At 37.7% G+C, this 14832-nt stretch overlaps 2 protein-coding genes across 2 annotated transcripts; one reads left to right on the top strand and one right to left on the bottom strand.

The window, feature by feature from the left end:
* The first annotated feature begins 1918 nt into the window (after positions 1 to 1918).
* LOC101517728 (olfactory receptor 4C11) lies at positions 1919 to 2839 on the top strand. Its single transcript, XM_004585552.2, has one exon. The coding sequence runs from the start codon at positions 1919 to 1921 to the stop codon at positions 2837 to 2839; it is 921 nt and encodes a 306-aa protein (XP_004585609.2).
* An 8583-nt stretch (positions 2840 to 11422) lies between these two features.
* Positions 11423 to 12349, bottom strand: LOC101517480 (olfactory receptor 4P4-like). Its single transcript, XM_004585551.2, has one exon. It carries the CDS (start codon positions 12347 to 12349, stop codon positions 11423 to 11425), a length of 927 nt encoding a protein of 308 aa, XP_004585608.2.
* Between the last annotated feature and the right edge of the window lie 2483 nt (positions 12350 to 14832).

The raw sequence follows: 14832 nt of genomic DNA, 5'->3' as shown, positions 1-14832 counted from the left end.
CCTTAAGGTAACATTTATAAGGTATTATTTTTCAAGCGGCATAGTTGCAATTTGGTTGTAAATTCACTAAGCAAACATTTTAAAGTAAGTCTGACTACACCAGATATGCTTTTCTTGCTGTTCTGTACACAATGTGTTCATATACGTTCATGTGTGGCTAACGTGCATTCCCCTTCTGTTCATGGAAATGTTACCATACTAAGTGTACAACACTGAGCTCTTAACTTTCAATGTGTAACATGCATTATTACACATGTGCATTGCCATTATGCATACATATATTTAGAGTTACAAGAAAATATACACATCAAGGGTACTTTAAAGGGTACATATAAAATTGCATTAACAGGTAAGTTTATTTGGGCAAATTTATGCACATTTTTTTCACAATGTGCACTTTTCATGAACTTTTGAAAAAAACCTCATATATAGACATAGTAACTGAATTCATATTATTGTCTGCATGGAAGTATCCTTCTTGATTTAATTAGTCTTATTTCTATGGGCAATAACATTGATCCATATATAGGTATGGGTATATAGCCACATGTGTGCCATTGAAAGGGGGTACAGTTGTTGCTTTCTAGCCAGTAAGTGGAAATAGAATCATTGGATCAATGTCTACATGCAGTTGTCATATTTCAGCCTTTGAAATTACTCTATAGGAGATTATAAGTGCTTCAACTCCTACCAAAGTTATGTGGGAATTACTTAACTTTTTTTCACAGTATTTGCAAAAAATACTTCCTAAAAAGCATTGCTGTAGTAATTTGTGCAAAAGATATGCAGCAGAAATTTCAGTTTAAATGCTTAAGCTGTTAATGAATTTGATCATCTCTTTGTATGGCAGAGGTTTTCTTTTGGTGTCCACATAATAATTCCATATGTATTCCACACGTAGGTGGTTAGCTGTAATTCTGAAAAGCTAAGACATGTTCTGATTTGTGCCAGCTGTTCTTTCACTGTATCATTTTTCCATTTTAATTTCATCTCCTTGTGTCTCATAAAGTCATGGAAATAGATTCAGTAAATTAATGACAAAAGAATGTGTTAATGTGATATTATGATATAAAAACCACAACATTTAACAACAATGGGTGAAATTAGCAGGGAAAAGACCAGTGTCTTATTTATTTTGGAAAAAGAACAATTGCTTATCATTTCCATTTTTTTGTAAAATATGGGAGGAATCTGGCTAATCCACACAACCACCACAACATTATAATGTACTTTTATAAACTCCCCAATATAAGAACATAAAATGTTTCTTTTGCCATGTCTATAGTAATGGTGTCTCCTTTTTCATGAGGTATATGGAATTTTTACAAAGAAATTTGTGAGGTAAGTTACAATACATCAGCCAATAAGGCCAGAGAACGGATAAGTCTACGCTTGATTAGACAGTTGTTTAGCTTCAATATCATGTTTAAACTACCATTTAAACTCTTAGATGTTTAAACACCTATTAGAATGTTAAATAGGTACTAAACAAACTATGGTCAGACACCAGGATTGAGTAACACAGACATGTGTTGAAGTAAACTTTCATTAGTTTTTCTATATTTGCAGATGTTACCAGCGTATTGACAAAAGCTAATGAATCAAGTCTAGTGCCAGAAGTTTAGCTGTTAATACCAAATCTCCTAAATTAGCATTAACTTTAAAAATCATTTTCTTTTGCATTATGTTTTCATTTCATGAATTTCATGAACAATTCCATAAGTGTATTGAAAAACAACCAAGAATACCATTTTATTCATAAACAGAGTAGACCAAGCTGTTCACCATAAATCACTGGAAATTTACATTGTGCATAAAAGAGATTAAATGCCTAACTTCCAGATTTGGTATTATTTCCCTGTTATTCTTCTATGCTTTGCAGATTTTTTTAACACCTGTTTTTCCATCAACTAAAACAATGCAACTGAACAACAGTGGAACTGAGTTTATACTATTGGGCTTGACACAGGATCCTATGAAGCAAAAATTTGTGTTCTTAGTCTTCTCAATTTTCTATGTGGCAACAATGGTGGGGAACATCCTCATTATCGTGACCATCAAATGCAGCCGGACACTAGGAAGCCCCATGTACTTCTTCCTATTTTATTTGTCCCTTGCCGATTCTTGCTTCTCAACTTCTATTACCCCTAGATTAATCATGGATGCTATCTCTTCCAAGAAAACTATATCCTACAAGGAATGCATGACACAAGTCTTTGCACTGCATTTATTTGGCTGCATGGAGATCTTCGTACTCATCCTCATGGCCTTTGATCGCTATGTGGCCATCTGCAAGCCCTTGCACTACCCAGCCATCATGAGAAGGCAGGTTTGCATCTTCTTGGTTGGTCTTGCCTGGACAGGCTCTTTTATACATGCCACAGCACAGAATATCCTGGTTTTGAGATTGCCCTTCTGTGGATCCAATCTGATTGATCATTACTGCTGTGATTTGCAGCCTTTGTTGAAGCTTGCCTGCATGGACACTTATGTGATCAACTTGCTGTTAGTGTCTAACAGTGGAGCCATTTGCTCCAGTAGTTTCCTGTTTTTGATGATCTCCTACACTGTCATCTTGTACTCACTGCGGAACCACAGTGCAGAAGCCAGGAAGAAAGCACTTGCCACCTGCACTTCTCACATCATCATAGTCATCTTGTTCTTTGGTCCCTGCATATTCATCTATACACGACCCCCAACCACTTTCCCCATCGACAAGATGGTCACTGTGTTTTACACCATTGGTACACCCTTTCTCAACCCACTCATCTACACACTGAGGAACGCGGAAGTGAAAACTGCCATGAAAAAGCTATGGTATAAGAAAATTATTTTATAAAGCAAAATGTGAATTGAAGACCTATGATGTATTCAGACAAGATTTGCATGTTATGGGTATATAATACTGTAATGTATATTATAGTACGTGTGTGTATGTAAATTTGTGAGTTCTCACTTGTGATTGAAATGGAGTATGAATGCCAAAATGGTGCCATATTTGAACTGGATTAACCACCAATCTGGATAATTATGAACCAATGGTCCTCCTTGTTCAGGTTGTATTCCCTTCCAGTCATGCTATTCCCAATATGTGAACCTGACCAGCCTATTTTAATCTAATGCAGAAAATTTCCCATTTTCTCCTTTCTTACCAGAAACTGTTAGCATCCCAGAAATTGTCAGCATGCCTCTTGTATTTATGAGAGCTCATTTCTCCCATTGTTGACTGTGAGCTATGCTTCAGACTCGACCTAGCACACTCTGGATTTATAAAAAGAAAGATATTTTTATAGTCACAACTGCTCAATCCTTTAGCATCCATAAATACAGTGCATCCAATTCTGGATGATACTTACGTTCTTCTGTAACACATCCTCAATAAACTAATGAGCTTCTTCCTGAACACTAATTATATTAATGCCCACCTCTCTGATATATTACCGATTACCCTGGAAAATCTTCATGATTATGAATTAAAAACATTTCTTCATATAATTATAATCTGTACCAAATGTTGCATTATTGATTGTTGTGGTGACCAAGATACTGACAGATATTTTATAAGACTTTTTTCACATCTATGGCAAAATCTGGAGATTTTCAGTTATTTATAAGGTTAATGTATCTTAACTTCAACACAAGGATTCTATGATTTAAGAGTTAGGAGTAAAATAATGAATATTATTTAAAATGAATTTAAGAATTTGAATATACTGGAGATACAACATATTATAAGTGATTGAAAAGCAGAAAAGTAGAAACTGATTTGACACAAAATGGATTAGAATTGATTGTATTTAAACCAAGATGATATCAATGAAATACTCTAAAATTTGTTTTTTTTAAATTTTACTTTATTGGAAAGGTAGATTTTCAGAGAGAAAAAGAGATAGGAAGATTTTCCATCTGCTTATTACTCCCCAATATGTGAACCTGACTATCCTATTTTAATATAATGCAGAAAACTTCTCATTTTCTCCTTTCTGTTTCTATTCACAATGGTATTTCTATTCATAACGGGTGAAGCTGAGCCAGTCTGAAGTCAGGAGCCCTGTCTCTGTTCTTCCATGCAGGTGCATTGTCCAAAGGCTTTGTTCTGTCCTCCACTGCTTTCCCAGGCCACAAGCAGGGCTGGATGGGAGTAGCTGGAACATGAACTGGTGCCCATATGGCATCTTGGTGCCTGTAGGTGAAAGATCAGATTTTGCACTGGGCCCAATCAAAAGTTTTAGAGTTTCAGAAATTATAACATTGATAGCTGCTTAACAGAGTGAGGCACAATCTGCTACTATTGGAAAAAAAAAACAATGTCGTCTGTTTCTACTGTGTCTAAATTAAGGAGATGTGAAGATTCAAAATTAGAATTGCCAAGGACATTTTAATACTCCAAGTAGGCATAGTATATTAGTAGTCACTTCTTCGAAGCACACATGCAGTTCCTTTGTTAAATTATGTACTTTTAACACTTTCAGTGTACAGTCTATCAATAACAATTGTATCAAAATTCAGTTTTCATTTTAATTCTCCTGCTCATTAATAGATGCCAAACATTATGAATTCCAAACATATATCCTGTGAAAAAATTTTCTAAAACAATTTCCATAAAATAAAATGTGTATGTACACATTTACTTGGGGTTTTTGGGATATGAAAGAGTTCCAGTGTGGACATATCATACAGTGGAGAGTTCTTTCTTTAGTAGATTATGAAAACATATTGTTTCAGTCATAAATGTAACAACAGCAACAACACACACACAATCACATGGGTGGGGTGAAGATTGAGATCCTATACAGGCTTTTATGCTGCTTTATATTTGAGAGGAATAATCTGTACAGCATGTGTACAGACTGAAAGAAACATGGCAAATCACAACGACTAAATCCAGGTCAAGAAGTGGTACAAGAACCAGCTACATAGATAAAACACTGGAAGGTTTTCTGTATTTCAAAAGTACTAGCGAGAGCCTGGTGCAGTGGCCCAATGGCTAAATTCCCACTTTGCAAGCACCAGGATCACATATGTGTTCAAATTCATGCCCCAGATGTTTCACTTTCCATCCAGCTCCCTGCTTGTGGCCTGGGAAAGCAGTCAAGGATGGTCCAAAATCTTGGGACCCTGCAACCACATGGGAGACCCAGAAGAAACTCCTGACTCCTGGCTATGGATTTGTTCAGCTCCGACCATTGTGGCAATTTGGGGAGTGAACCAGAGAATAGAGATCTTTCTGTCTCTCCCTTTCTGTAAATCTATTCTGCCTTTACAATAAACATAAAACAAATCTGAAAAAAAAATACAGTGTGAGAGGGACAGGCATTTGACGTAATGATTGATACCGGGAAGGGACATCTACATCATGTGGCAGAATGTCTGGGATCAAATCATGTCCTCATTCTCAAATGCAGTTTTCTGTAAACGAACACTCTGGGAAGCAACAGATGACAGTCAAGCAGTAGCATTCTTTTCCCTCTTCTGGAAGAACCAGAGTTGAACTCATGGCTCGTGCCCTGATGTGACCTATCCCCTAGGCATCTGAATAGTTTCTGGCTCTTTTCCTCCCACATAAACTTTTTTTGGTGAAATAAAGTATAAGCGGGGAAATGATGTGAAATCATTAATTGATTTTGAAGACAGCACATCCTCCCAAAAGAATAACCTTGAATAAACTTACCTATATGTGATTAATTTTAAAAATAAATGGTAAAATTGCATTTTTCCTGAATTTAAAGAGTGTTGAGTTTCTAATGTGTCCAAAGACTTCTGAATTTAAAGCCCATGAGAGATCCTACTAGAACAGTCCAAGTTGGGTATTTCTATTAATACTACTTTTCCCTGAAAAAAAAAAGAATTATAAAGATAGAAACAACAATTGCTTAGAGTTTTGTTTGATTTGGGGATTTTTTTTGTTGTTGTTGCAGAGTGTCAGAGTTAAGATTTTATGTCAGTTCAATAAGCCTGCAATGATTATCTCTTTTTTTTATTATTTGATACAAATAGTTTACCATGGCCTAAAAGAGGGAAATTAGTAAGTTGATGCAGCAACCATGAATTGAGCTTAGTTTCACGATGCACAAGGGAATACTAACAATATGAGATCTACAGACTAAGTGAGTTCAAACCTAAACGCCTTCACTTTATATCTTCATAATTCTAAGGAAAGTAGATGAAATGTTAAGTCTAATTTTGGATGTGTGAATCAAAACTGAAATATTCTATATTCTATACATTTATTATCATCATTAAAGTAGATGTTATTTATAAACAGTGTGAAATCACTTCAATTTAATAAGTGCTATCTATTTTCATCATCTAACATAAGTAATTAAATTTAATAATTTTCTTTTTAAAGAGTTTAAATATTTTTATGGGGAAGGCAGATTATATAGAGAGAAGCAGAGACAGAGAGCAAGATTTTCCATTCACGTTTTTTACTCCCCAAATGGCCACAATATCCAGAGCTGAGCCAATTCAAACCCAGGAACAAGGAACTTCCTCTGAGTCTGATAGCTTTGGGCCATCCTCCAATGCTATTCCAGGCCATAAGTAGGGAGCTGGGTGGTGAGTGGAGCAGTCAGGACATCAGTTAGCACCCACATGGAATGCAGTGTTTGGAGGTGGAAGGTTAGCAAGTTGAACTAATGCAATGTACTGGCTGCTCCACTTCCCATCCAGCTCCCTGCTTGTGCCTCCTTTGGAAGACAGTGGAGAACAGCCCAAAGCCTTGGGCCTTAATTCTTGGGAGAATCTAAAGAAGCTCCCGATCCTGACTTCAGACTAGCTCAACTCCAGCCACGTGGCCACTTGAAGAGTGAAGCAGTCGGGCTGGCGGCATGGACTAGCAGCTAGGGTCCTCGCCTTGAACGCCCCGGGATCCCATATGGGCACCGGTTCTAATCCCGGCAGCTCCACTTCCCATCCAGCTCCCTGCTTGTGGCCTAGGAAAGCAGTCGAGGACGGCCCAACACATTGGGACACTGCACCCGTGTGGGAGACCCGGAAGAGGTTCCTGGTTCCCGGCATCGCATCGGCGCGCACCAGCCCGTTGCAGCTCACTTGGGGAGTGAATCATTGGATGGAAGATCTTCGTCTCTGTCTCTCCTCCTCTCTGTATATCCGACTTTGTAATCAAATAAATAAATCTTTAAAAAAAAAAAAAAGAAGAGTGAACCAGTCAATGGAAGATTTTTATTTCTGTCTTGCCTTCTCTGCAAATCTGACTTTTCTACAAAAGTAAATAAGTCTTTTTAAAATTTAGGAAGATGTACTGACAAATAAGGAAAAAAAAAAAGAAAAGAAAGAAAAAAAAAACAGTCCAAATGTTAGAGAACATATGGTGAGCAAATAAGCATATATCTTTAATACATAGTCTAGGGAATTCCAAATTAAAACAACTGAAACTGTTTCTATATCCCTATTAGAACAATCAAAATAAAAGACACCGGACCACAGAAATGGTGGTGAATATTTGAAACAACTGAGACACCGGTGAAAATGAAAAATTGGTACACTTAAGTGACGATGTGCCAATAAAAACCCATTGTGTGTATCCATTTTATCACGCTGGTGTGAGATGTTGACCAGTGAGAAAGTCAGGCAGGTTTGGAAGCAAATGTGAGAAATCTGCGAGGAACTCCTGGTTCCTGACTTCTGACAGGCTCGGCTCTAGGCATTGAGGCTTATGAAGGAGTAAACCACTGCGTAGAAGATCTTTCTGTTTGTTCTTTCCTTTATAAATCTGGTCTTCATTTCAAACTAAAATAAATAACTAAATCTTAAAATAAACCGCATAATGTGCACAAAATCATCATGAATGATGTGTGAATTTTTTAAATTGAGAAGTACTATAATATTGGAAGCCTTAATTTTAATTATTCATTGAAAGGCTTTAACTATCATCCTAAATAAACTTTGAATCAAAGGGAAAGTCAAGTTTGAGAAAGAAATACATTGTACTAAATGAAAATATATCACATTAAAATTTGTAAGACAAGAGTAAAGTAAGATGAAGGAAATTTATAGTATATATTACTAATCTTAAATTAGTACTTGTCAGATGATAAAATGGCAGGATTGAAGAATGCAATTCAGAAGACAGTATTCTGTCCATAGAATATAGACAATCTAAATCAAAGATTTAAAATGTATATGCTTACCTATATATCAATAAATATATATAAATATTTATGTGTAGGTTCTGTATAATGGAGGCAAGTATACCATGAAGTGTAGAGCAATGTCAGTATGCATCTGAATAAAAGATGGACTCCCAGTGAAACCGTTAAATATAGCTTGACACTAGAAATGATGGACTTTATACCATTCTCTAGACCTATATCATCAGGGTAACATTTAAATAGCAGAATGATGGACTTGTGACTATTGTTGAAGGAGTAAACTTTGTAATTATATTTGGGAAACAGTAGATGGTGAGCGGAAGGGTGGAAGTGGAAAATCCCTGAGCCTAAGGAACTGTATCATTAAAAATAAAGAATAAAAATTTATTTATTTATTGGACCTCTTTTCCCCTGTTGTTCTGCCATTCAAAAAATTAAAAGTTTTAAGATGTAAATAAACAAAGAGACAAATGAGTGGCATGTAGAATTATCAAAGGTCCAAGAACAAAAAAAGGGTAACGTAATATAGCAGACAACTATTGGCAGTAAAGGGGAGACACAGAAAAATGAATTTTCTTGAAATGTGTTAGAGTATTCTGTTCTACTCAACAATAATGGTTTCAGGTGGAGAGGGAAAGTAAAAGAGAGATTTTCTATCCACTGATCCTCTTCTCAGTGCACAAAGTTGTCCTAATTCAGTCTTTCATGCAAGCAGATCAAATCATACGGCTGCTCACCAGAGTCCATATTTAATTGGAAGCTAAAGTAAGGAGCTGGAGCCAATTAGTAAATACAGTTATTCCAATAGGACACTTTAAACATATTTGTTTATTTTTTAACTCAAAGTTAGTTACAGAGAGGGAGAGACAGAGAGAGAGAAATATTAGTCTGCTGGTTCACTCTGCAAATGGTCACAATGGCCAGAGCTGTACTAGTCCGATGCTAGGAGTCAGGGGCTTCTTCTAGGTCTCCCAAATGAGTGTAGGTCCCCAAAACATTTGGGCCATTCCCTGCTGTTTTCCCAGGCAATGGGAAGCTATATTGGAAGCAGAATAACCACGATATGAACCAGTGCCCATATGGCATGCCAGCCGCACAGATGGAAGGTTGGCTTGCTGCATCACTGCACCCACTTCTGAGACTAACTTTGTCTTTACATGCCCTACATCAGTAAGCACAATTCTGGGAATGTGGCCTGGAATGATCTAAACATGAATTTAATGCTAGCATCTAGACAAACTGACCTAGGTCCACAGGTAGATGGGCCTAGTGTCTGAGTTCATGAGACTGGACTTGGAGTCCAGTTCTCTAGGGGACAGATCTATTAATTAGTCTTTAACAGTTGGCCAGGAATCTGGGTCCATAAGATCTGCATGGAACATTGTAGACTTTGAACATAAGCCTGCAAACATTTCTAAGAAGTATTGTTCTTGCACTCACAGTCCTCAGAGACAAGTTTGGTGTTTGTTCAGGCCTAGGGATAGTCATAAGGGAAGAACTGATTCTGGGATTCAGAGCATCTGATTTGGATCTTGATTCCTAACAAGTGACCCTAGAATAGGGTAGACTTTGGGATCTACTAGGTCTAACATCTGGAATCTTAAGCATGAGTATCACCCTAGAACCTGCAATTGGCCCTAGGCCTGGGCAGGCATGGATCCTGGAGGTGTGGGAACTGGAAAAGAACCTAGAACCTGTTTGAACATGTGGTGTCTGGAGTTGTGGGGACCGGTAGAAAGACTGGGTCTACTTGTCTATTGTGCATGTGGACATAAAACTGAAAGCTATGTGTATGAGGAGTCACCTGGAATCTGACTCCAAAGAGGTTGTCCTAGAGCTAGAGTTTAAGGCAAGTCCAGTGTTGGGGTCCACCAGAATAAGCCTAGACTCTGAGTCTGCTTATAGGGTGGTTAAAGGCTCTGTCTTAGAGGGTGAGTCTGGACTGCTGGCCTTGAACTGGAATAAAGTTGGAACATCTGCAGGCAAAAAAGGACCCTCTGTGGCACTAAGGAGGAGTTGGAAAGTCACTTCATGGATACCCTCTCAGAGTTTATCACTGTATGGGTCAGCATGTGGCATCTGTCTGTGGGCCTGTCTGGTATTAGGAAGTACCTGAAGTCTGGAACAATGGGGCCTTAGAGTCTAGGCAGCAGGATCTTTTCTAGTACCAAGTCAGGCTTGGAAGCTCAGTGTATGTGTACTAGCTGAATAGGTGCCTCTTCAGCAGTCGGCTTGCAGGATAAATCCTGAACATCAGCCCAATGATTGGGGCTGTTGGGATCAGTCAGGATGCTGAAGCTGAGACTGACTTGGGAGTGGGGATAGTCCAGTTTCTAGGGCCACTAAAATTGTACTAACAGTAGGGAAGTTCCTAGGTCTGTTCTCCAGGCAGTTTTGGATCTTGAGTCGGCAGGATTCACCATGGCAACACTGTGAGCTAGAGGCTGTGTCCATAGGTGCTGTGACTAGAGTCTGACAGCACAGGGGTCTACATAGCACTGTGATTTCTTTATATAGAGAAAGTATTTGAATTTCAGACACAACATACTCCTTCTCACACTGGGAGAAATCATTATTCGTGCTATGCCTCCTAGACTCAGGAGATGGGTCAACAGTAATGTCAAATAATCTGTCCTACCTTCTTCAATACATCTTTTCCTTTTTCTGTGCTATATTCAGATGTTGTAACCACACATTAGTTTTCCATATTCATCATATTATTTTTGCACATAAGTAATGGTTCAAATGATGTTGGTGAGTGGTGACTGAGTGTTATGTTGCCATTTTGCGGGTGTCATTATGCCAGTATAAAATTTCAATTGTTAAATATCTAACTGTCAGAATACCCCAAACTGAGGACTACCTACAATAAACTGCCAATTACAATATTAGAAAAAAATAATTTTTAGGGAAAAATGTTACCACAAACAATGTGCATTTTTCATGTGCTTTTAATTGCAATGAGAATATAAAAATTGAAATGCTTAGTGTTTCTCTCAATGACAAATATCTCAGTTAACAACATTTCAAGTTTCCCTAGGTAATAGAATTATATGTCATTATGACTAGGATCATGTAAGATTAAATTCCAAAATGCCAGAGCTGGAAGGGAACTTGAAATTATCTGGTGCATACCTGTTGAATACATGCTCAGAAAAGTTTGGTAAAATTAAAAGACTAGGGGTCTTTCCTCTTCAAAGGCTGTAACCGTTGATGCTGGCACACCACCTCTCTGTAACTGCTATAGTGGTCAACACTGATTTTGTGCATAGAGTTTCATCTGGGAAAGCATCCCAACACAACAGTCATTAATTTCCATCCAACAGTTTGTCTTGGCACCACACTTTCCTCATAGCATTCTTCATATCTGTGTTTCTTAATGTGTAGATGAGAGGGTTGAATAAGGGTGCGATCATAGTGTAAAACAGAGCAAACAACTTGTCCTCACTCACAGAATCAGCCATGGGGACATAGGTGAAAATGAGGGGTAAGAAGAACATGAACACAACAGTGATGTGAGAGCTGCAGGTGGAGAGGGCTTTGCGGCGGCCCTTGGATGAGTGGGACCTCAGGGTGCTCAGGATGATGATGTAAGAAATTACCAGAGCAACAAAGGTCAAAATAGACAGCACCCCAGTGGTGGTGATGATTATGATAACCAAGAGACTGGTGTCAGTACAGGCCAGCTTTAGCAAGGGGAATACATCACAGAAATAGTGATCTATCTGGTTGGGGCCACAGAAGGGAAGCCTGACAATGATCACTACATGTAAGAGAGAATGGAAAAAAGCTCCAGCAACAGAGGCCATCACCAGGGCAGAGCACACCTTTCTGTTCATGATGACTGTATAGCGAAGCGGTTTGCAGATGGCTACGTAGCGGTCATAAGCCATGACCACCAAGATGAAGATCTCAGTGGCACCAAAGAAGTGTGCATAAAACATCTGGGCCATGCAGCCATTGTAGGAGATGGTGTTCCACTTAAACAACTGGTCTACGATCAGCTTGGGAGCAACTGTGGAGGTGAAGCAGACATCCATGATGGACAGGTAGCTGAGGAACAGGTACATGGGCTGCTCCCCCAGGTGACTGCCCCTGATGGTGAGGAGAATGAGTAGGTTTCCAGAGAGAACTGCGAAATAGCAAAGTGAGAACAGCACACATCCCACAGCTTTCCCATTCTCACCAGGAAAAAGCCCCAGAAAGACGAATTCTGTGATGTTTCCATTCGCCATGACTTTCACAGTTCTCATTATTCAGAGGTAGAGTTAATACACCTGAAATATTAACCTTTTTTAGTGAATGGCTTACTTTCAAAGTCATCCACATAAGCGCTCACTTCAAGGAGATCACAGAAAAATGGTACAAAAGTTGGGGAATCCATACAAAGTCTTTCATAATAATCATTTCATGAACTTTGTGAAGATCCTTATCTGTGTGGATTTCATGTATATTTCCCAAAGCAAAGTTATCTTTTCATCCGCTTTCCAGGAGCATTTAAAGTACTCACGTATGCAGTAAACATGTACTGATGCTTCCCTCTCATTCAGTCACTGTGACTAATGACAAATGATGCAACGAGCAAAGCACAACCTCTATTCAAAACACAACTCATTAGAACAGAGTATCATGCTAGCGTAAACAAGCAGCTGATGGCATTATGATCAATGCTAAAGAGTCACACTTACTATGAATGAGAGGGTGAATATTTAAAGTGAGACTCACTTTGTCAGTTTAACTTTGAGAGGCAATTTCAGCATTCCAAAATAAGAATAGCTTTTAAGTATCCATTATTTGTGAAACAGATCTGTTCTTCAAACATAGCAAGGATATCGTAATTCTCAGTTCATCATTGTCACCAACATGATGCTAAATCCTGAAGGTTTGGGGGTGTCAGTGTAAGAGTATGGACTCCTTGTTTTCAAGATCATGTCACTAGAACTCAATGGACACAATTTTGCTACATTTTATCTCTGGGGACAGACTTAAAAGCTGTCTTTGATTTTCATCGTTTTTACAAATGGAGGAAGGCAAAGGACAGCAAGGCTACGTGTTGTTTCCCTGTGTGGGCTTCCGGTGAGGTTCTGGAATCCTGGGATTTGTCTCAGTTCTCATTTGATTTTCCAGAGTATCATCATTTCCATCTGAGAGTCCCAGTGAATCATCTAGTGTTACGACAGCAGCATGGAGAGGCACCTTGGCTCCAGAGTTCTTCACTGGGTCAGTTACACTGCCTGGTATTTCTGTTCATTGAACCCCATCTTTTCTTGTCATATTTATCGCCTGCTCATGAATCAAATCCTGGAATATTTCAGTTAAGAAGAGAACATATTTAACATAAATGCAAGACTATGTCTCGTACTTCATTTCTGCAAGTATTTGGTAGCTCTTCAGTTTTTTAAACAATACAACCTACACACGGATACAGCCTTCTCAGCAGGATTGTGAAAGATTAGAATATTGAATAACGTACATTTGCTATACAAAGACATTTTGATAGGATTTCATATATCATGGATTTGTGAACGAAAAGGCATTCATAGAACTGTTAACACCCTCTTCTAAATTGCTGTAAAATTTCTGCAAGATTTAGGCTAAAGTCCAAATGCAATGAAGTAGAATTAGTTTGAACTTTGACTCGATTATACTTTCTTTAACATGTAAATTGTCTCTGAAATATAGAATTATTGGAAGGTACATAAGTACTAAAACAGCAGAGATGTTTCCTAGCTTAAAGTATTACTTCTGTAAGAATTTTTAAATAGGATAATTTTAATATGACTTAAGAAGAACACATTCTATAATGAATCAAATTTAAGCAAAATAAAGTAGAATGTATGATCGCTTATTAGGATTCAGGAAACCCTTACATCATCATTTACTCTCTGGGTCTCACATTGTTTCCTCAGATACTTCAGTAAATTAAGCTATATAGCCTCTTTCCTAAGTGTTATTTCCCAAGAATTGCCTTAAAAATGTTAGCATGGGTAGATAAATGCATTTCTGCCCCTCCAGCATTCCATTTGATTAAAGGAATTAGGAAACAGAACACAGTCACATATGTATCTACATTTATAGCAATATATGCATCTCATTCACATTGCTAATTGAATTTAGATTTTATATGCATTCAACAGAATAACTCTGTGGATTTTAAATTTTGTAATGCATTTTGAATAAATTCCATGTTTCTGTGTTTAATCTGATATGTGATATTTAAGACTCAATTTGTCATTTGCCTTTTTAAAAAAGATTTATTTTATTTTTATTGCTATCATTTACCTTTTATGGCTCCTTGCTTTGCTGAACTCAAACTAGCACTCTATAGTTTTCAAGAAAATTAAAAATGTATTTGCAACAAATAAAAAGGATGATTGAATACTGCGGATATGACACATATCTGAAAGATGTGTTCTGTACAGGGAAACCATTGTATTTAAAGCTTCAGACCACTAAAAATGACCATCTCTGTTGTGATAAGATTATTAATAACATCTGTATTGAATAAAATCCTTTAGGGGACAGTGCAAATACCAACATACTCACACTTTACAGAAACCTGACCAAAAAAAAAAAAAAAAAAAAAAAAAAAAAAAAAAAAAAAAGAAAGAGCTCAGCCTGATTTTTAGGGCCATCTTGGTTTTTCGAAAACAACACTAATTATCAACTCCAAAGGTAAGCTGGCCATTGTGTCTGGAGAAGGCAGATTGCGCTGGTT

Source organism: Ochotona princeps, chromosome 4, assembly GCF_030435755.1.
Source record: "Ochotona princeps isolate mOchPri1 chromosome 4, mOchPri1.hap1, whole genome shotgun sequence".
NCBI classification, from domain to species: domain Eukaryota; kingdom Metazoa; phylum Chordata; class Mammalia; order Lagomorpha; family Ochotonidae; genus Ochotona; species Ochotona princeps.
Note: the sequence above shows the minus strand (reverse complement) of the source record. Positions and strands in the feature narration are given on the sequence as shown.

What these genes read in the sequence shown, in the direction of transcription:
- LOC101517728 (XM_004585552.2), top strand. Translation starts at nt 1,919, where the DNA reads ATGCAACTGAACAACAGTGGAACTGAGTTTATACTATTGGGCTTGACA.
- LOC101517480 (XM_004585551.2), bottom strand. Translation starts at nt 12,349, where the DNA reads ATGGCGAATGGAAACATCACAGAATTCGTCTTTCTGGGGCTTTTTCCT.